This window comes from Festucalex cinctus, chromosome 6 (genome assembly GCF_051991245.1).
Source record: "Festucalex cinctus isolate MCC-2025b chromosome 6, RoL_Fcin_1.0, whole genome shotgun sequence".
Taxonomy (NCBI): Eukaryota; Metazoa; Chordata; class Actinopteri; order Syngnathiformes; family Syngnathidae; genus Festucalex; species Festucalex cinctus.
The window spans coordinates 9,055,445-9,075,580 of NC_135416.1; the positions used below are offsets into that span (position 1 = coordinate 9,055,445).

The 20,136-nt window shown below is 38.6% G+C and overlaps 1 protein-coding gene and 3 non-coding genes across 9 annotated transcripts; 3 read left to right on the forward strand and 1 right to left on the reverse strand.

The window, feature by feature from the left end:
• Positions 1 to 184: 184 nt before the first annotated feature.
• On the reverse strand, positions 185 to 19,737 carry pik3r6 (phosphoinositide-3-kinase regulatory subunit 6). 6 transcript variants are annotated; one of them, XM_077525390.1, is made up of 22 exons: positions 19,674 to 19,737; positions 11,633 to 11,736; positions 10,354 to 10,431; positions 10,086 to 10,190; positions 9,793 to 9,884; positions 9,296 to 9,364; positions 8,931 to 9,063; positions 8,729 to 8,798; positions 8,470 to 8,650; positions 8,027 to 8,168; positions 6,275 to 6,361; positions 5,834 to 6,074; positions 5,347 to 5,622; positions 4,192 to 4,291; positions 3,926 to 4,045; positions 3,371 to 3,478; positions 2,818 to 2,920; positions 2,669 to 2,730; positions 2,490 to 2,580; positions 2,340 to 2,401; positions 2,160 to 2,269; positions 185 to 1,588 (listed from the first exon to the last, which is right to left on the reverse strand). In XM_077525390.1, exons 3-22 carry the CDS (start codon positions 10,409 to 10,411, stop codon positions 1,432 to 1,434), a joined length of 2,367 nt encoding a protein of 788 aa, XP_077381516.1. In that variant the 5' UTR covers positions 10,412 to 10,431; positions 11,633 to 11,736; positions 19,674 to 19,737; the 3' UTR covers positions 185 to 1,431. The 6 variants fall into 6 exon arrangements, with proteins under 6 accessions (XP_077381516.1, XP_077381520.1, XP_077381515.1 ...); XM_077525394.1 differs by having other exon boundaries at positions 8,027 to 8,141; positions 11,633 to 11,746; positions 19,674 to 19,706; XM_077525389.1 differs by having other exon boundaries at positions 11,633 to 11,746; positions 19,674 to 19,706.
• trnak-cuu (transfer RNA lysine (anticodon CUU)) lies at positions 17,048 to 17,120 on the forward strand. The gene has a single exon. It is a non-coding gene; the product is annotated as a tRNA-Lys (tRNA).
• trnak-cuu (transfer RNA lysine (anticodon CUU)) lies at positions 17,210 to 17,282 on the forward strand. Its single transcript has one exon. It is a non-coding gene; the product is annotated as a tRNA-Lys (tRNA).
• Positions 17,534 to 17,606, forward strand: trnak-cuu (transfer RNA lysine (anticodon CUU)). The gene has a single exon. It is a non-coding gene; the product is annotated as a tRNA-Lys (tRNA).
• Positions 19,738 to 20,136: the final 399 nt, after the last annotated feature.

The window sequence follows — 20,136 nt, forward strand, 5'->3', positions numbered from 1 at the left end:
CTTCAACAGGCCCTCGACGGTGAATTGAGTCTGTGATGATGCGCAATCACAAGCTGCACTCTAATCATCCCCACAGTTTTGGTCTAAACACAAGCAATATCAACAACAAAGTGGCCAACAGACACTGAGGTTGGGATGGTTGCATGTGTGTTCAATTTGTGTTTCAATTTGTTGTTGTTTTTTTTTTTTTCATAAATAAGAAAAAATGTACAACAGAATCTGGGCTATGCAGTGGAACCCCCAAAGTCAAACAGCCTCAAGGTTGTACAATTTGGAGTTAAGGCAAGAAACTGTCCATTCTCGATAGCACTGAGGTGATTTGGAGCCTATCCCAGCTGACTTGGGTGACATTTTTCACCACAGAATGAGTTTAAAGATGAAAAATTATATCTGGTCCCCATGATATTTAGCAGATTATTCTAATTTAACTGGTGGCTGGCTACGTTCTGTATCAAACAGGGCTTGCAGTTTGTAGATAACTCTAGAAATACAGACAATCCATAAGTTACAAACATCCGACTTAAGAACATTCGTAGATTCGAACAAATGCTGAGTCTGACTGATGTACATAAATGGCAATCTTTGACTTGCTATTATTGTTAATTTTATCCATTATTTTGAAATTTAGTCTCAGTTTTAGTCCAGTTTCATCACACTTTTTAGTTTTTATCATAGTTAGTCAACCTCATCCCATTTTTATTCAGTCCATTTTTAGTCAACTATAAAATCGAACATTTTACTCTTTACTTTATTTCAAGAAAACCTATTTTTATTCGTCTAGTTTTAGTCAACAACAAATGTCAATGTTTTAGTCTAATTTTAGTCAAGGTAATCATTTAATCCCTGTATTTTTGGTCAGAAAATTATCTTGAACATTTGGGATCAAAAATTATTTCACATTTTCTCTCGTCTTTTTGATGAAAAATAATTTCACAAACAATTACAATTTCTGTTCATGAACTAAAATGTCCATAGATTGTAGCCCAGTTTTTATTACGATAAGTGAAATACATTTTCATCTCATCTTCATTAGTCGACGAAACTGCAGACTGATTTAGTCCCACTTATTGTTTATTAATGAAGATTTTAGTCTAGTCTAGTCTAATTTTAGTCCGGTGAAAAATGTGTGTTGACGAAATTATTTCTGTTTAGTTTTTATTGACCAAATTAACAGTAGTTTTTGGTGAAGTGAAAAACAGTCAAGTATTAATTTATTTATTTATTCAGCACCACACCACAATACATTTTTTAATTACCTCAAATGGCCTTTATAGATTGAAATTGAACATGTAATGACTTACAAACAGTCTTTGGGAACCCATTGTGTTCATATCTTGGGGACCTCCTGTATAGATTTTTCATTTTTAAAAATTTTTTTTTAGCTTTTCCATCCACATCCACATATGTCATCCATGCATCTTTATGCAGAGGTCAGTTGATGATGCCAGCAAACGTGTTGACAGGCAGTGGAAGTCCTTTGCTCATGTATTTGCTCAGTCCAGCGTCCTTGTCCTCGCCCAGGTTCATTTTGGACATCATGTTTTTTTGGACGCAGTATCCGGGGTCAAGGCAGGGAACAATTTCAATGCTGCGACACACAAGAAGAAGCGATTGACATACAATATTTTCGGACATTACTGGGATAAAACAAAAATTTCTACAATAGGCCTCGTGCTTTAAGGATGACGTTGAGCAACTGCAATCAAAATAGAGCCATTGGTTTGGGACGGGGATGTGATCAAGCTTTTTATGGGTCAAAATTATAGTCGTTTGAATGTATAATTGGTGAAGACGCTAATAGTTTGCTTTTTGAAAGCCACTGTGCGTTGCCAGCCAAGGCGGTTCTTCTCCGTTTGTTTGTGTGCATCTTCCTGGCTACATTTTGATACTGACATCGCTGTCAAATGATGTGGATGTAGGTTCAGAAGGTTGTAAAGTCACATCAAATTTAAATGTATCTGAAAGCAGTACTGGCACTGCGAAGGGGGTTTTGAGTTCAACTTTTATGTTCATGACATGTTGAGCATACAGTACAATATTCTGATGAAAGTTTGTTTCTTAGCTTACTCACCAAAAACAGCAAATTTGTCAACTTCTTTGTTATTTTACCAGTTAAACCTAAAAATGTGATTTCGAGCCGTGCTAGAATTCCAACTTACCTCTGCACATCATTATAGATCCTTTGACAGTCTCTGTCCAAAGTAACTCTGAGTGAGGGTTGACTCTCCAGTGAACAAATTTTGATGTTGTTGCTCCTGATTTTGAACTCCTGTAAATGTAAAAGTACTTACTAATAAAAAAAGAAAATTCCAAATGGAAAAACCATGAGGAAAACATACCGAATTGCTGTTTTTAACCTTTGCTGGCCATTCCTTCAAGGTGAGTGTCAAACAATTGAAATCTATAAGTGCAGAAAGAGAATGAAAGAGAATGAAACACATCTTTAACAAACAAGAAAAAACAATAAGAAGAAAAAGAAAGGAATAAACCTTCTTTTGTACTGGAGGGGATAGCATTGATATAAGCGCCTGTTGTCCTCATGGGGAGGCCTCTGTCAGTGTCGCGGCCACTTAGTGTCACCTACACACATATACGGCAAGTAATGAGGCATGTAGGTAATACCTTAACCCTATGAAACAATGCAAAATCTAAAAAAAAAAACCCTCACTTTTTTGTAACTGATGCAGACAAGAGCTCCACATACATCAGCCACACTCTTCTTCTGCTTCTCTGTTCGAGGGACAATTGTGATGTCAATCCTCATTACTGTATATAAATATGCAGGTATAGCTCAGCGTCTCTACAAATTTAAATCACCTCTCATTGGCGCTGGAGAGTGTCTGAGGTCAGGAACGCCCACCTCTACATGTGTCAGGAAGACATCCTCCACTGATTCCTTGGTCATGCTTGTAAACGTAATCTAAAACAAAACAAAACAAAACAAAACAAAACAAAACAAAACAAAACAAAACAAAACAAAACAAAACAAAACAAAACAAAACAAAACAAAACAAAACAAAACAAAACAAATGTATCAACTTATAATTAAATAATTCCCTGCCAGCCATTTTGAAACCCAGTTCTCCATATTGCCAGCGTAGTAGCGCATTTTGACTGATTTATCAAGACCTACAGATTATTGTGTTCTGTGGTAATATACAAATAGAATCTCCATGTCTATCCATTGAAAACGTTATTACTTTATTACTAAGTAAACATGATTTTTAAGCTAGCCTTCAATTTTATAAGTTGACTGGTTAAAAAAAAAAAAAAAAATACAATTCTTGCTTCTTTTTTTTTTTTTTTTTTTAAACACAACACATTGCATGAAAAAAGTCATCGTAGACATAAAATGAATGTTTGCGAATACCTTGGCAAAGTAGATGTTGAAGGAGACCGGCTGCTGAGCCATTCGCACATAGTAGGAAATGACATCAAACACAAATGGCTCTTTGGACCTCGATGGGTTTGTTTGTTGCTGCAAAATGAGAAAAGAAAAGTGCTTATTGATGGCAAATAAAGTTATGTAAACTTTAATTATTTATTTATTCATTTATTTATTTATTTATTTTCGAAACAGCTGCATGGTGGAGTAGTGGTGATCTCTTTGACAGTGTTCATTTAAATTGAGCATTATCATCATTGTAAAAGCATAATTTTGATCCTGGATTTCATTTGATTGTACCCAATGTAGCTGATGATTGCAAAAATATCCACACATGACGTTTCTAGATGTAATTGCACTGCTTTTTTCCTGTTTACATATCAAGGTTACTGGGTAATGTATGTTGTGCAACTTTTTCTGTTGCCATGCCAACAGCATGTGATGAAAAAAGCTACAGCCCTATGCATACACTCACTGTGTATTGGTAACCTGCAGTGTTGCATATACATGACATTTTTAGTTTAGTTTTTTATTTGTTACCATTTTAGCCAGTTTGGGGATCATGCAGCCCAAACTGCTGATGTTGCAGTTGTACCACGGGTCCACTATGCTCAAATAGGACCCAAGAGTGCATGGACTCTGTTTGGACTGATGGTTCTCCTATAAGAGAAGACAAAGTAGTCTAACTGACAATGGTAATAGTTCCACTGTCCAAACACACTTCTGTTCCAGTGAAGAATGTTTAGTAAAACGTGTTTGTACAAAAAACAGGCGGGCTGTGTGTTGGCAAGGGGAAGTTGCCTCACCTTGTCAGAGGAGGTAGTGGTTGATGCTGCGCAAACGGGGATGTAGTAAAATTGCAGGTTGACTTTCATGGTAAGAAAAATTCTCCGTGCTTCCCTTTTCCTGGAATGGAGGGCGAGATGGATGAGAAGCACACGCAATGTTTATGCCAGACGATGACGCTCTTGACAGAGGCCATTAAACAGTATTTTTAGTGCACCAATGACTCATGGACAATATTAGAAATAGGCCACATTATCGTAGGTGCAATGGCACAATCTAGTGACATTAATGTTGGGGGGGAAAAAAAAACATTTATTTTTTTTAAATTGTAGTTACTTTATCTAGGTAGATAGAATAGCGTCAAATAAATAAACATATCCAAAAATTATATGCAAAAGGAAAAGAAATCTGAAACAGTGTAATTTGTTACATAAGCTATTGTTGTTTTTTTGCTCTGTTTTGTTTCATGGATTTGATTACAAAATTCTGGCACATGCAGATGGTGGTTAATATCAACGAAGGTGCATATCCAAAATGGTGTTCTTTGGGTATAGTTATACATTCTGATGATTTTGTAGTTTAAAAATCACCTACCATTTACAATATTCGGCACAACTGCAGAATCTTATTCAATCCCAAGCTAGCAACTGTATCAAATGATATTTCGCAATGCTTTCCTTCTGCTTTTCGGCTGTCTTTTGTGACCTTGTTCAGCTATATGAAATGTATTTCAATGTGCATAAAATATACTAAAGAATAAGTAGGGGAAAAAAAACACAATGCAAATTGTCACTACAATATATTTTTCTCTCACTTAACTGGTTATTATTATTATTATTATTATTATTATTATTATCATTATGTTTACTTTTTTTGGTTCCTATTCTGCTCCCCAGAAGTAAATGTAGAACAAATTTTAAAGACAAATCTAAACTGTCAAAGGAAGAGATCTGTGTTCCTTGCCTTTCTCACAGAAAAGTCAAAAACACGTGCATCTTTCGAAGTTATTTTTAGATACCTTATTATGAAAGAGGCAAAAAAAACCTCAGCACACCAGCAAAACTAAAGCATAACTTCCTCTGCAAAGGCATCATTTCTTGCATTGAATCACTTGAGACCCCTTACTGCCCTTTGTCACAAACCGCAAGCTACTTATATGTGGTTGAAACGCTCACCTTAAGCAGTAGTAGGCCTTCGCCAGGCGGCCCGCTATGCTGTCACCGCCCATGATGACAATCCTGGCAGTAAAGTGCCGCTGGTGTCTTGTGAATGGGGCCTGTGTGGCATTGCTTCCTGCTCGCCTCTGCAGTGTGACCTCTCTTCCTCCTCCACTGCTCCCCAATGGTCCTGGGTGACCCTCCAAGGTGTCCTGCATCAGCGCCACGCTGTCCTTCGCGGACGGTTTCACTTTCATGCCTCCGCGTCGGGACAGCCTGACTGATTCTTGCTCGCTGTGAAGAGAGCGCGTGTATAAATTACCTGTTTCCCCCCCAAGAGTTACGGTTCAGTTCAGTTGGGAACGCTCGACACTTTTCAGCATTTAATTGATGAAGTGATTGCTAAGAAATTAGTTGAATTTGTTGTATTGTCTTTTAGCCATTGTCTTTTGCTGCTATCCAGTGAATTTCCCCACTGTGGGTCTTCTTTATCCAATCGTTTTACCTCTTGCACGGTTCCCATGACGCACCCACGCTCGAATCGAGCAACACCACCGGCGACGCGTCACCGCCGTGGGGCAGGTCCCTTTCGATGCCGCTGTCGTTGGACATGACAGAGAAGCGGGCCATGTCGGGTGGCATCAGGTCACCGGGAGAGTCGCCCAGCTCGGGGTCCTCATGCTCCGGGCTGAGTGAGAACTGCTCTGACGAGGAGCTGGAACGTAACCACTTGGCCACCTCCCGCCCTGTGTATTTGTATACACAATCACCAAAGAGTATGGAGAGGATGGTACGGTGCAAAAATGTCCCTTTTTATGAATGAGGGCAACTACAGAGGAAATGGTTGAACATATTTTGACCCCTGTTGCACTGTTAGTTAATTCAGTTCAACTAACTGGTCTGAACAACTTCCTGTAGACCACCCACAGTAAGCAGAGGCACTCACAGATGTCCAGTTCCTCTGTCCACAGGTGGAAGCTCATCTCGGGGTTAGGAAGAGGGCAGTTAAAAAGTGGTCCGACGGAAGCAGCCTCTACACAGAGACACACATTCAGAGGAAGTGGAAAAGACCAAAAGTGTCACAATGACACTCAAAACAAAACATCCCTGTTTCCGCAGAAACGAGACGACAACAGTTTCAACAGATGGGTCAGAGACATGACAGCAGCGGAAATAGATTTCCGGGAAAAATAAAAGTTTAACCTATTAGACACAGGGATAAATGCTTGATGTCAGCTGGACTGAAGTGTCAAGGATTTTGATGACACCAAAAAGATGTCACTCAACAATTTAACAATAACAAACAACAGAAAATACAGTGAACATATTCACAGTTCGACATTGGCAGATTCTTTGTCAGAACCCATTTACTGAAAATCTTGTCTATTTGCTGCTTTTATGGTCAGGCCAAAGCAATAAATTTATTATCAGTACTTTGCGCCACTTGATAGAATCTTGGTGTTGTTGTTAAGTTGAATTCATTGATAGTGTTTTTTCATCTGCACAATTATGATGTCCTCTTTTATGGGTAGTCTTTGAATGTACATTGTGCGCCATCAAAATGGAAGTGAAAGTATGATTCTGTTTCCCTCGTCTACTTTTCTGTTGCAATTTGAACTTATTGAATAGCATTATCTGTGTTATTTAGGCTAGTATGTTGGCTATACTATTGACGAGCCTCTTGTGAAGGTGATCTGTTTGTAAATTGTGTTGAATAACTTTACTGAACTAGACTAAGTGCAATTTCTGGAGAAATTGCGTGGGAATGCTGAAAGCACATTGAGAGATAAATTATGAAATTCTAACCTCCTGGTTACTGGACAATGCGCTTTAACCCACTGTGCCACCGAGCATTATCAGACACCTGCTAATGATGATAAGTTATATATATGGAAATGGGTGTGGAAAGTGATACTTAGAAAAAGTTCAATGACTGTCCCATTGAAAATGGATGGGGAAAAGTTTATATTAAATGTTAAATTGTGCAAAAATTCTTAAGTAATGTGGAATCAGACGATGTATACCCCGGGAGTCATGAATTTTTGAAGCTCGTTGGAATTTGAACAATGTAAATTGGAAGCATTATGTGGGAGTTGTTAGGCGGCCAAAAAAGTGTGGAGAATAAAAATCACAATAACATATGTGTGAATACTTCAGCATCGCCACAATAAGTAACTTATGTAACATGGGTTCATGATTATGTATGCAAAACGAATTGCTTTAACAACACCCACATCGCAACATACAATATAGTTTCTTTCACTTGATTCATCATTTAAGCAGGCATGGGTGACTTTGTGGAGTTCCCCAGGGATCTTTTTTGGACCCCTTCAATTCATCATCATTTCCACACATGAACCCAAAAATGTATTACAATTATGTATGGCCTAAGAAGTGACCACGAATTATTTTGTGAGTTGGTTGACTGTTAATAAATGATTTTTGATTCGCTTTCAACTAGTTTGCTGTTTGTTACCATCGTTTATTCGGTCAGCTTTATGGTCGTAAACAACACTAAGAGTCTTCAGATGATTTAAAGAAATGTTTTCTCATATCACATTATGTTTCGTCCATCAGACATAATCCGCTACTGTCGTTACAGTGGCTGAACTCCATTCAAATCACCCCACGCCTGTGTCACATAATTTGTTGCAGCTGTAAAACCCATGCAGACAACATCCTGTGCTGCATTTCCTACCTGAGTTGACGCCTGTGACGATGTCGCCGTGCAGCTGCTGAAGATGGCCCTTCAGTGCACCCCCAGCCGTGCCGCAACCCTCTTCCACACAACGCTCCGCAGTCTCCATCACATCCTGAAAATGAGGCTCGACGTCTATATCCTGTTCCAAAACGCAGAAACAACACACGGGTGAGCACACACAGGAAGATAAATATATCCAGGCTAGGTATTAATAGCAAAGAGGGGAAAGGTCTCAAGTGTGTGTGTATGCGTAACCCATGTGTGTGTACTGATGAAGTCTTATATTAGGCCCATCGCCAATGGAGAGCAAAACATTGAGGATGTTTTGGGATATCTTTTTTCTTATTTTCTATCTACAAGTTACTGTTTTTGCCATAAATCAAAACCAACAGTTGCCAGTAAATACATTGAGTAAACATTACAGTTGTTGCTTCACTGACCTTTAAGGTGTTAGCCAGGAGGGCTCCATGGCACTGCTCTCCTAAAGCGGCCTGGATAGAGTGTTGGACAACATGCCGCATGTGATCTATTGGACTTGAAGAAGATGCTGCCTCAATGTCAGCCAACACGACTTGTGCCAGAGAGGCCGAAAACACCTCTGGATCAGCCAGAACAAAAATCCTGTCATGAATCAGGCACAATGTTTATGATAAGTCTCATGTTTCATATCATGTAAAGAGTTATTCATTCATATCATACCGCTCTTGGAAGGGATAATGCTCATTCTTGAGTCTCTGCTCTGCTACCACCATCCTCCGATACAGTAGACCTGCAGGACAAATTACACATTCATTCACAGTGTACAGAAGCAGAACAGATGTACAGTAGTAATCCTGCGAGGGTTTTCATTTCACAAGTATAAGCTTTGTCTAGATTGTGAAACTGAAAGACTGATAAATACCTGGAACGGAGCGCTCTCTTTTTATTCTCCTGGAGTAGCTGAGACCAACGGTGCAGTAGGGTTGAGGGTAGGTCAGCAGGCGCTTACAGAAGTCATAAACACGCTTATACAAATCGTCCGGGATGTAGGCTGTCTGGATGAATATGTTCTTGTTAATTGTTACATAGTTTTCTGCTGTGTAGCGTGGCTCTTTGTGTCAAAATAAGTTACAAAAAACATTAAAAATTAAAAAAACAAAAAAACAAAAACAAAAACAAAAGCATTATCTCTACAGTTTTTTTTTTAAATCAATAAATACAACATAGACTAATTGATGGATTGGAAAATCAGGAGACACAAATCTGAATTTTTCATAAAAACTGTACCTGAATGATGGCATACATGAGCGTGTGGAGCAAAGGAATGACGTATTCGAGACTGTCCCACCTCTCCGCCTTAAGAGAAACGCACACAACTTAATAATCAGAATCAGAATCATCTTTATTGGCCAAGTTTTTTAACCCCATAATTTGGATGAAGTCAAGTGTCAACGCTTCTGGTTCATGATTGGATCCTAGCTAACCAATCAAAATCGCAAGTTGATTTGAATGACGTTCATGTTAAAAATGTTACATATAAGCTTGGTAAGTTTACAGCACATTACAGCCATAATATCCCGGCGTCCACTATAACAAATACAAACATGAGAAAACCCCCATTTTTTTTTTCATGTTGTTCATGGGAAAAAAGAAAAAAAAGAGTCAAACTCATTGAAAAAAAAAAACAAAACATAAGACAAAAATGCCCAGCAGAAAAAAAGGTCTGCAGGGGTTAAAAAACACATCCAATGAGAGCTCAAATTAACAGTGTAGTGATCATTCACCTTCTCCAGCTCTTTTATCAGAACCCACAGTAAAGACAAGCTGTTGGTGGGACTGTTCTGAACCTTCTTGTGTAAAGTCCATCGTAGCATTCCTACACAGACACATGTGGTTAAACACATCAACTTGCTCCATCTGTCATATTGTTGTATGGCTGTGCTAAATCCAAATATACTGGATGACTAACAGCTGAACACTCTGCTGATTCTGAAGTGACAGAAACGTCAGCTGAATGTGCAGCATTACAAGATTGATTTCTCTTCACGTTGCAAGTGTAAATATTAACGAGTAGTACCTTTGTTGAGACAGTCTGGGGACTGATGGATGTCAGTTTCTCTGGGCAGCACAGCCTGGACGCTGCGGTACAGTTCTCGCTCTGGAACCGTTGGCACGCAGCCGGCTGGCAATAAAGTGAAGAGATTAGATGATTTCTAACAAATGAAAGTCAACTTTGCCCTCTAATGAGATGCTCAGCATTCTTTGATTCGTTTTTTTTTTCTCCCGCAGAAAACTACAACTACCAAACACTTGAGAACGTTTGATCCAAATTGTGCATCACTTACCTTTTGACTCCATGTTGAACAGACCGCCTGTGTTATCCCAAAGGGCCTGGCACGTCATGGCTCACACACATTATGTGCCTGGAAAGAAACATCAAAAAGATGACAGTGACGAAAGTTTCACACGTATTGTGACAAATACAGCATCAAACAGAAAGTGAACATACAAGCATGAAGTGTGAAGGCGGTAAATCGTGTAAGCTATTTCTGGTTAATGACACATAAGTATGGGATCCATCCATCCATCCATTTTCTTGACCGCTTATTCCTCACAAGGGTCGCGGGGGCTGCTGGCGCCTATCTCAGCTGGCTCTGGGCAGTAGGCGGGGGACACCCTGGACTGGTTGCCAACCAATCGCAGGGCTAAGTATGGGATCGCTTTATAAAACTTACTTAATTTGTCCAGCATTGTCTACTTTGTTTGGTTTTCCTGCATTTTATTCATTAGAAAGTGTTCATATATTGATATGATATATATGAAATATATATATTTAAAATCTTCTCAAATTACCTGCTAATAAATGATTTTTTTAAAATGACAAAATATAGTTTAAAAGTAGGGCTGGGTCAGTATTTAATGAAATAAAAAAAAATATATATCTAGTAAATCTGACCTTGTGCACATTTTCAATTGACAGTTTTTCTCTTACACTCTTCCGAAAATGCAGTAAATCAAGTGGGAAGATTAAACACCCTATTACAATTGAAGTTTAGAAGCTTACTATAAAATACACAACAATATTTCATTGAGTTGGTTAAAGATGTGCTCTCAGTTAGCTATTAAACAATTGTAGCTATTAAAATTATTGCTGCCATTTTAAGACAAGTGTTTGGAGGTTTTTGTTTTTTGAGAAACAGAGAAAAAAGATTAACCAAAGACTGACTCATCAAAAAGGATCCAGTAGCACTTGGGTCCCACTATTTAAAACATTTACTGTAACTGTATAATAGTGATATTATTGTATATTTCATCACTTGTTTTTATTTGGTGCCTTTTTATTGCTGGACGTCCGCACTCAGTCATAAGCATTAAGAACAGTATTCTTTCCATGACCTCATGTCAGCCTCAGCTGTCAGTGAATCACACGTCTTTGGTGTGGTGGGTGTGTCAGAATTCTGGACCATGCGGCAATACGCATCGATGAAAAGTGCAAGTCCGGCCGCGTAAGAAAGGATTTAGCTGCGAACAGGAGAATATGGCCCTCACTGAGGGTCCCTCAGTAAGTAATTCATGATCCATGACATGCGCTCTAAAAGGTAAAGGTAAAAATTACAAACTTACCACACAGATGTCACACAGACCTGCAGGTCCACACACTCCCTCACCGTGAGAAAACTGTTCTAGTCAGCTTGTGTATGACAGAGCTGGGGTGGAAAGGGAGGGAGCTGGAGGGAGGGAGGGAGGGAGAGAGAGAGAGAGAGAGAGAGAGAGAGAGAGAGAGAGAGAGAGAGAGAGAGAGAGAGAAAGAGAGAGAGAGGGAGAGAGAGAGAGAGAGAGAGAGAGAGAGAGATTTGAGGTTATGAGAGGTTGCAAACATGCAGGTGTTTTAGAGCTCATTTTGGTTTGTGCTCATATTTGTCGTATGTGTTTGTGTTGTATACTGGATTTGATTATAGTGATTATTATTATTATTATTTATTTGTTTTATTTTATTTTTTTTATTTTTTTAAGGTTTGTTTCATGTTTTGTCTTGTTTTCCTGTGTCCCTAGTCTTCATGTGTTCTCTACTCATTTGCCCTTTACCTTATGTTGGCCAATCAGCTCTCTGTATTATTTTGTTCCTAGGTTGTTGTTAGTGATAGACCGTTATGCTTTTTTCAGGGCCGATGCCGATACCGATTATTAGTCGTCAAGGAGGCCGATAACCGATATTTCAAGACGATATTCATTTGCAGTAAAAGAGAAAATAATAGCGTAATAAAAAAAAAACCTTTTCTTTTAATTTTAAACATTAAGAATAGACAGTTTTGTTTAATTAAAAATTGAAATTGTAGAAATTGTAGGGACCTTCCAGGGTAATCAGCATGTGTTAAGCTAAAGTCAAAACTAAGTACGTAAATAAATAAATAAACAAATAAATAGTTTTCTACTGTAAATAAAGTTTTCCAAAATTTCAACAATTTATAACTTTTTTTATTATTATTATTTTTATAAATTAAAAAGTGTTGGGACTTCTCAGTGTTTTCAGCGAATAAATAAATAAATGAATAAATAAATAAATAAATAAATAAATAAATAAATAGTTTTCTAAAGTTTTCTATTGTAAATAAAGTGTTATAAAATTTCAATGTAATTTCTAAATTTAATTGTTTTTAATTATTATTTTTTATAAATTAAAAAGTTTTGGGACTTCCCAGTGGCAGCAGTGACAAATGTATGCAAAATTACATGTATCTAATTTGGGGTTTTCGTCAGGGTTCAAAAGATCAGTATAAGTATCTTTTTGATTATCCCCTGCACTCCTGCGTGCCTCCCGTCCGCTTGGGTCCTCCACAATTCCACCACGAAACCCTTCATCAGTGACAAAGTGATCAAATTGCCTCCCCCTCGTCAGGTTTCAGTAAAGGCGCTATTTCCAGTAATCACGCACTACTCATAAATTCATACCCCACTTTCCAATGCTCAAAACACACCCATACACACAGGTCTTGTCGGTTCGCAGGCCTCGTGTGCGCATTGCGAGGGTTTAGTGTGCTGGATTTCACCTTGATCCTAGTAAGAAAAGCAGCAGTGAATTGCCAACGCTGCCTCAGCAGCTCAACAATGACCACAAGCTTCCGCCTGCCTCCAAAGTCTTTACTCTCTCTGTGACTTTTTATTTCCTCGCATGTTTTCCGTTCACTATATGCAATGCACCTGATGTCAGCATTGCAACTTTTGTCGCAGTCTGTCTTTTTTTTACAGAGCGGGCCAAGTCATAATACGCAAATAAAACTAACATGAACAAAAAGCAGCATTGCTTTACCATTAGTAAGTCATACTATAAGAATACGAGAATAAGTAATTTAACAAAAGTAAAGTCAAAATATTCTGAAGGTTGTCAGTCATCGGAAGTTATAGAATTATAAGACTAAAATTCCAATTAAATGAGTTTTTAATCTTGAAACATGACAACTTTTTTTTCTGCTAATTCTATTTTTCTTCCCTAGTTTGGCCACAATACTGTCCCATAGGCCTTTAAGCATATACCGAAGCAAAACATGGAGGCTGTATGATATGCCTTCAATGTCACACATGCATCATGGCTGCTCAGCTCAGGAGGAAAGGCTTTGTGTGCAAGGCTGCAGTCTAACCGCTAACACCACGTGTATGCTTGACAGCGTGCACAGAGCAGAAGCTGACACGTATACAACACTTCCTCTGTCTGAATGAGTGGGCAGACAATGATGATAATGAAGAGATGAGGAGGAGGAGGAAAACATCTATAAATAGATTGCTTGTGGAAAAACAAAAACAAAAAAGAGCTTGACGGCTTGATTATGAGCTGAATTAGACATTTTTGGTCTAACTGTGTTTTTGTGTGTGCAGGCTTTTGTACATACAGTATGTCCCACAGTATTTTGTATTTAGTACAGAGAACCAATGAAATAATGTGTACGAAAGCAACTCTGCAATGATGATAGCGAGTAATTGAAGCCTCCCCAAAACGCTTTGTAATTGCCTAAAGATGCCAGAAAATGGCAGCAAAGCACTTTTTTTTTCTATTAGACAATATGTCCTGATTGAATACGGCAATTCCTGTCACGCCCAACACGGTTCCTTTGCACCAAGATCATGGTGCCAAAGCAATATTTCGATATTAGAGCAGGGGTCATAAACATGATGCCCGCGGACATGACTAGTAAGATGAGGTCTAAATTTTGTTGTTGCTATTCTTTTACTAAATCTCACATGCATTTGGTGCAAATTCAGGAAAGACAATATGGAGGAAAAAATACTAGTTAGCGGGTGCAAATTAATGAAACTGGTAGGCCGAACCCTTCACATTAATCATTAATGTATGTCGTAATCTATAAATACATTGAGAGATGTGTTCTTCCAGTTTGGTCATAATTTGAAACAATTTTTATGTTAATTATTATGTTCCTTGCACAACATATTGCCAATATCTGTGGTGGTGGTCCATCTTATTAGGATAATGTTGCAAACAAACAAACAAACAAACAATGAACAAGCCAAACAATGAATCAATTGATGTTCTATTAACTGAGGTCTTGTGTGGGATTTTTCTGAATTTTTGCTGAAAAAAGTTCTCTTTCAAACATCCCAGTAAAAGGCTTACGGCAATTTTCAATTGGCCTATGAAGGCAGTTATGCTTATGCTCAGTGAATTCTGCCTAGCAACCGACAAACATGTCAGGAAAATGTCAGTCAGTTGATATTCGTTGTGTTGTTGATGAAATAATACTGCAATCTGCTGGCGACCAATCACTTTTCCTCCTATGTAGTCTATTTAGTGGTTTTGTGCCCCACTCGTTTTCTTCTGTTACTAAACTATTTACAGTTGAATCAGTTCCTGCTCTGTACTTACTGCCACTTGCCCGCTGCCGCCGACAGTCGCCATACGTGTGGCGACGGCCAAACAAGGCCGGGAACAATGAGGCTGACTAGAAAACAGGAGCGCTCGCTTCCGTTCTGGCGCGCTTAAGACGCCTCGGAAAACAGGAAGGAGCTGACAGCAATGCGTGGAAGTGCGCTCACAGAGCAAAAAGAGGGCCTTTGCTTGAGTGGAAATCCCCAAATGAGGATTGCGTTGGCGAGGAGAGTATCCTTTGACTGTACATGATTACCTGTACTCAGTGTGAGCGTGTGCGAGTGCAAATGTGTGAGAAGTGGGTCAAGTTTACTTTTGAGTGATAATTTTGGTTAGGGTTGCCATTTTATTTAAAAAACAACAACAACATACTTTCTTACTCTATATAGCCTGTTGTACAAAAGTAGTATTTTACAAAAAAAAGATAAAAGACACACTTCACCAACACACCTGAAGCTCATCAGTAAGCTCTGCATAAACCTGATAATGAACCTGCTCATTTGAAACAAGTGCGTTGGAGCAAGGAAACATGGGACCAAAACCTGCAGGACTCCGGCCCTCCAGGACCAAGTTTGGACAGCACTGTCTTAGGCAAGAAAAAAAAAAAAAAACATTTTTCTTTTGCTCTGTGTGCCAAAATATTTAGTTTGTGTGGCTGAATATAGCTTCTTTCAAGAGAGAGAGCGAGAGAGAGAGAGCGAGAGAGAGAGAGAGAGAGAGAGAGAGAGAGAGAGAGAGAGAGAGAGAGAATTTGTGCAGCAAAATAATTCTTAATAGAAAAATATAATTCGTGACAATTTTTTTGACAAAAGAAAATATAACCACATACTCAGAAAAAACAATTATTTGTTTGTACATGTGTATGCATGAAATATTAAGTTTTTACTGAGAAATTGCAGCATTCGTTGCAAAATATAGCTTTTTGCTACCAAATCTTAGATTTGTGGCTTTTTTTTTTTTTTTTTTTAACAGTGTGTTATGTTTTTGTGACAAGTGGTAATTTAGGTATGCAAAATATTTACACTTTTTGACAAATGACAGCTTCTTGGAAACTTTTTTTTAGCAAAAAACAAAACCGATAATAGCATTTTACAGCAAAATACTGTTCTGGAGCTAAAATGATGCTTTATTCTTTGTAGCTTTTAGCAAAATGACACATTTACATGGTAAAACCATTGCTTTTTTTTGCAGCAAAATATTCACCAGTACTTCAATTTATTTTGAGGAACTGGCATGTCTACCCTGTTTGTTCAAGACTGTTTGCCGAAACATGCCCAAATTTTCAATGTGCAACCCTGGAGGGATAGCTGGGCTTGTGCACACACAGTGCTTAGTTGCTGAAAATAGAGCTTTGTAAACTTGGCAAGAAGTTCTACTAGGTTCTTGTGACTAAATAATCATGCATCTGAAAAGTTGTAGTGTTGCCATGGTTACGAGTGGGGCCTGAGGTAGAAACTTGTCGATAAGAAACTAAGTACAATTTATTCATATAGTGCTTGTTATATAAAATATATTGGACAGGGCCAACCGTAAACAATGTGTTAGCTGTATGGATGGATACTTTATTAATCCTGAGGAGAAATTCGGAATTCACTTAGCTGCAACGGTACAGTGTGGTCTCGTCGAGAACACAGAGTACAGACTTACTTTTTTTTTTTCTTTCACATTTTATGACGGCGCCTTGTCAAGTGACTACAGTAAGTGATCATCTGACTGACTGTAAGAAGAATCATTCATGAACGCAGTAAGGCCCTACAAAACACAAAAAAACCTGTCCCTTGTGATAAAATACAATCTTGGCTTACAAACAAGCACCTCCATACCAGATTTAAAAATACACTACAGAAGCAGCAGAAGCCCGGTTAGCTCAGCCTATAGGGCATGAGACTCTTAATCTCGGGATTGTGGGTTTTAGCCCCCACATGGGACGGTAGTTTGTTTTGTGGGATTCATTGTCTGAAATTTGCCAGGCATGTTCTAGACTCCATACCAGATTTAGAAACACTCTACAAAAGAGAATCCTGGTTAGCTCATTTGGTAGACTCTTAATCTCAGGGACGTGGGTTAGAGTCCCACATTGGGTGGGACTTTGTTTTGTCTGAAACTTTGGCATGTCCTAGACTCTATACCAGATTTAAAAACACAATACAGACATGACAGAAGCCCAGTTAGCTCAGTCGGTAGAGCATGAGACTCTTAATCTAAGGGTCGTGGGTTCGAGCCCCACATTGGGTGGTGGTTTGTTTTGTGGGATGTCTTGTCTGAAATGCTCAGCATGTTCTAGACTACATACCAGATTTAAAAACAACACAGAAGAGAAAGAAGCCTGGTTAGCTCAGTCGGCAGAGCATGAGACTCTTAATCTCAGGGTCGTGGGTTAGAGCCCCACATTGGGCGGTACTTTGTTTTGTGGGATGTTTTCCGAAATAGTCAGGTCGGCGTTCTCGACTCCATATCAGATTTAAAAACACAATACAAAAGAGACAGAAGCCCGGTCAGCTCATTCAGCAAAGCATGACGCTTAATCTCAGGGTAGTGGAATCAAGCCCTACATTGGGCGGTAGTTTGTTTTGTGGGATGTTTTGTCTGAAATTCTCATGTTCTAGACTACATACCAGATTTAAAAACACAGTACCAAAGACACAAAAGCCCAGTTAGCTCAGTCGGTAGAGCATGAGACTCTTAATCTCAGGGTCGTAGGTTCGAGCCCCACATTTGGCGGTACTTTATTTTGTGGGATGTTTTTTTCTGAAATATTCATAGGCGTTCTAGACTCCATAGTACCATATCATATTTAAAAATACATTTCAGAAGAGGCACAGGCCCGGTTTGCTCAGTCGGCAAAGCATGAGTCTCTTAATCTCAGGGTAGTGGATTCAAGCCCTTCATTGGACAATGGGCGGTAGTTTTTGTCTGAAATTCTCGGCACCTTCTAGACTCCATTCCAGATTTAAAAACATAATACAAAAGCTACAGAAGCCCAATTAGCTCAGTTGGTAGAGCTTGAGACTCTTAATCTCAGGGTTGTGGGTTCGAGCCCAAAATGTCAATCTCAATTGCTGGAGGCTTACGAGTACCATTGATAGCGCTCCTCTTATCCCAACCCCCCCCCCCCCCCCCCCCCCACACACACACACACACACACACACACACACACATTGCATGGCCAGACTTTGGTCAGTAATTGAAATCAATTGTCGGATTTTAATCAAGATTTGAAAGACAACTTCTAACAGTGTCTTTATTTAGCCAAGGGTTTCAGAAAAGGATCACTGGCAAATAAGCAGCACACAGCATGCCCCTCAGAGCCAACGGGAAGCTGGACAATAAAACGAGGAAGCAAGAGGAAATAGTGCTGTGGTTTTAGATTTTAAGAGACACAACACGGCACAGAGGGTGGGGGTGCTTCAATCACATCTGGCACTCTTATCAAAATGCCTTTATTATCTCAGAATGGAGAACATAAACAAGCATCCATTGGGTGCTTCCTTTTTGAATGGAGGATTTTACTAACTTTTTCACTTCAGGACCAAAATTGGAGAATTCGCTCCTCCCTATCGGGAACCCATTTCTATTTTCTAAACTGCTTGTCTTGTTAAAAGTTGCAAAGAGGTTGCAAGATCAGACACCCTGGACTGGTCCCCATTCAATCACGGTTGAGTGTGCAAAAAGAGACATCCAACCATTCACGCTCACATTCATAACATCACAAAGTGGGAATTGATTGAACATGTACAAACTTTAATTTATTAATACATTAAAACCAATCCGTTGTGAAATTATATTTTTCTATATTAGTGTGTTGTTGTTTTACTGCTACATCACAGCTTCTGCTATAGTTAATAATGCACACAATTTAGAATTTCATGTGCTTGTAGCTTAGAGGAAAAGTTATTATTATTATTATTATTATTATTATTATTATTATTATAAGTAGTAGTAGTAGTAGTAGTAGTAGTTTTCAGGGACATTGTAACCCCCACTTTTTCAACACATTTTAGTCTGCTTCCCCACAAGCAAACACACTACATTTTTTAAAATAGCATTGCAGGCCGTATCTATCATTATATGTGGACCGCTAAAAAAAAAGACAGCGGGCCACCTACACCCGCCGGGTTGGATGAGGCCCCGCTGGTCGCTCCTCTTACTCACTTCACTAGTTAAAAAAATAAATAAATAAATAAAAAAAATACAATAAATAAATAAAAAAAATAAAAAATTTAAAAAAAAATAAACACAGCGGGCTGCAAATAGCCCACATGCCAGACTTTGGACACACACAAAATTAGTGTCTTCCCTGGGACTATTCTTACAGTTTTACTTTTCAGCCAAACAAAAATTACATATTTCTTCTACATTAAGAGCTTGGATATGCCACAGAAGCCCTAATATAGCTTTTTGTTTGTTTGTCTGTTTGTATGTTCCCAGGTTAGACTATAGGATTCTCTAAAAATTGTAAGCAAACTAAGCGTAATACAAAGTTATGGCCAGTTGAAACGGCCTGCATTGCTCATTCATTAATACTTTATTAATTAGCTGACAGTCAGAAATAGAACTGTTTGAAATAATTCAACTGAAGGACAATACCACCTTGAGACTTGAGACTGAAAATGAGATGGAGTTAAAAGTAGAAGCGATGTAAATGCTTGACCTGAGACACACAAGCAAACGCGGGCGGGGCAATTTAATTTAACACCTGCTACTAGACTCGTTCAAAACTTTTCCAGGGCAGCTAAACCACAAACTCATCAAAACATAACAAATGTACCTTACTTTAAATAAACTTACCCTTACTGGAGTGAAGTCAACGACGGCCGTCAACTTTGATTTGGCGGCTACATTTTCCTCAGCAGCCGTGTGAAGTCTTAACCACGCCCATCGGGACAGTTAACCAATGAAAAGGCCGGGAGAAATCATACCCCAGAGCAACCAATCAGATCGCTTGACAAAGTGAAGGAGCTACTACAGTACTTCAGTAGAATTCAAGTTTTGAATTTTAATATTTTATAGATATTAAAAAAAAAATCCATGAAGTGAATTGATAAAAACAATGACAACAAGTAACATACAATTATAAGACATGTCATCCCATCTTAAAAGTACCTTATTAGTCTTTGAACATTTTTTATATACCGTAGTTTTTCGTAAATTTCTTTGCAATTAAATAGTTTCAGTCTGAGGAATATTAGCTAGGCATTTTCCTCTAACAAGCCTACGATAGATACGGTGTGTTTTTTTTTTCTGTTTTGTG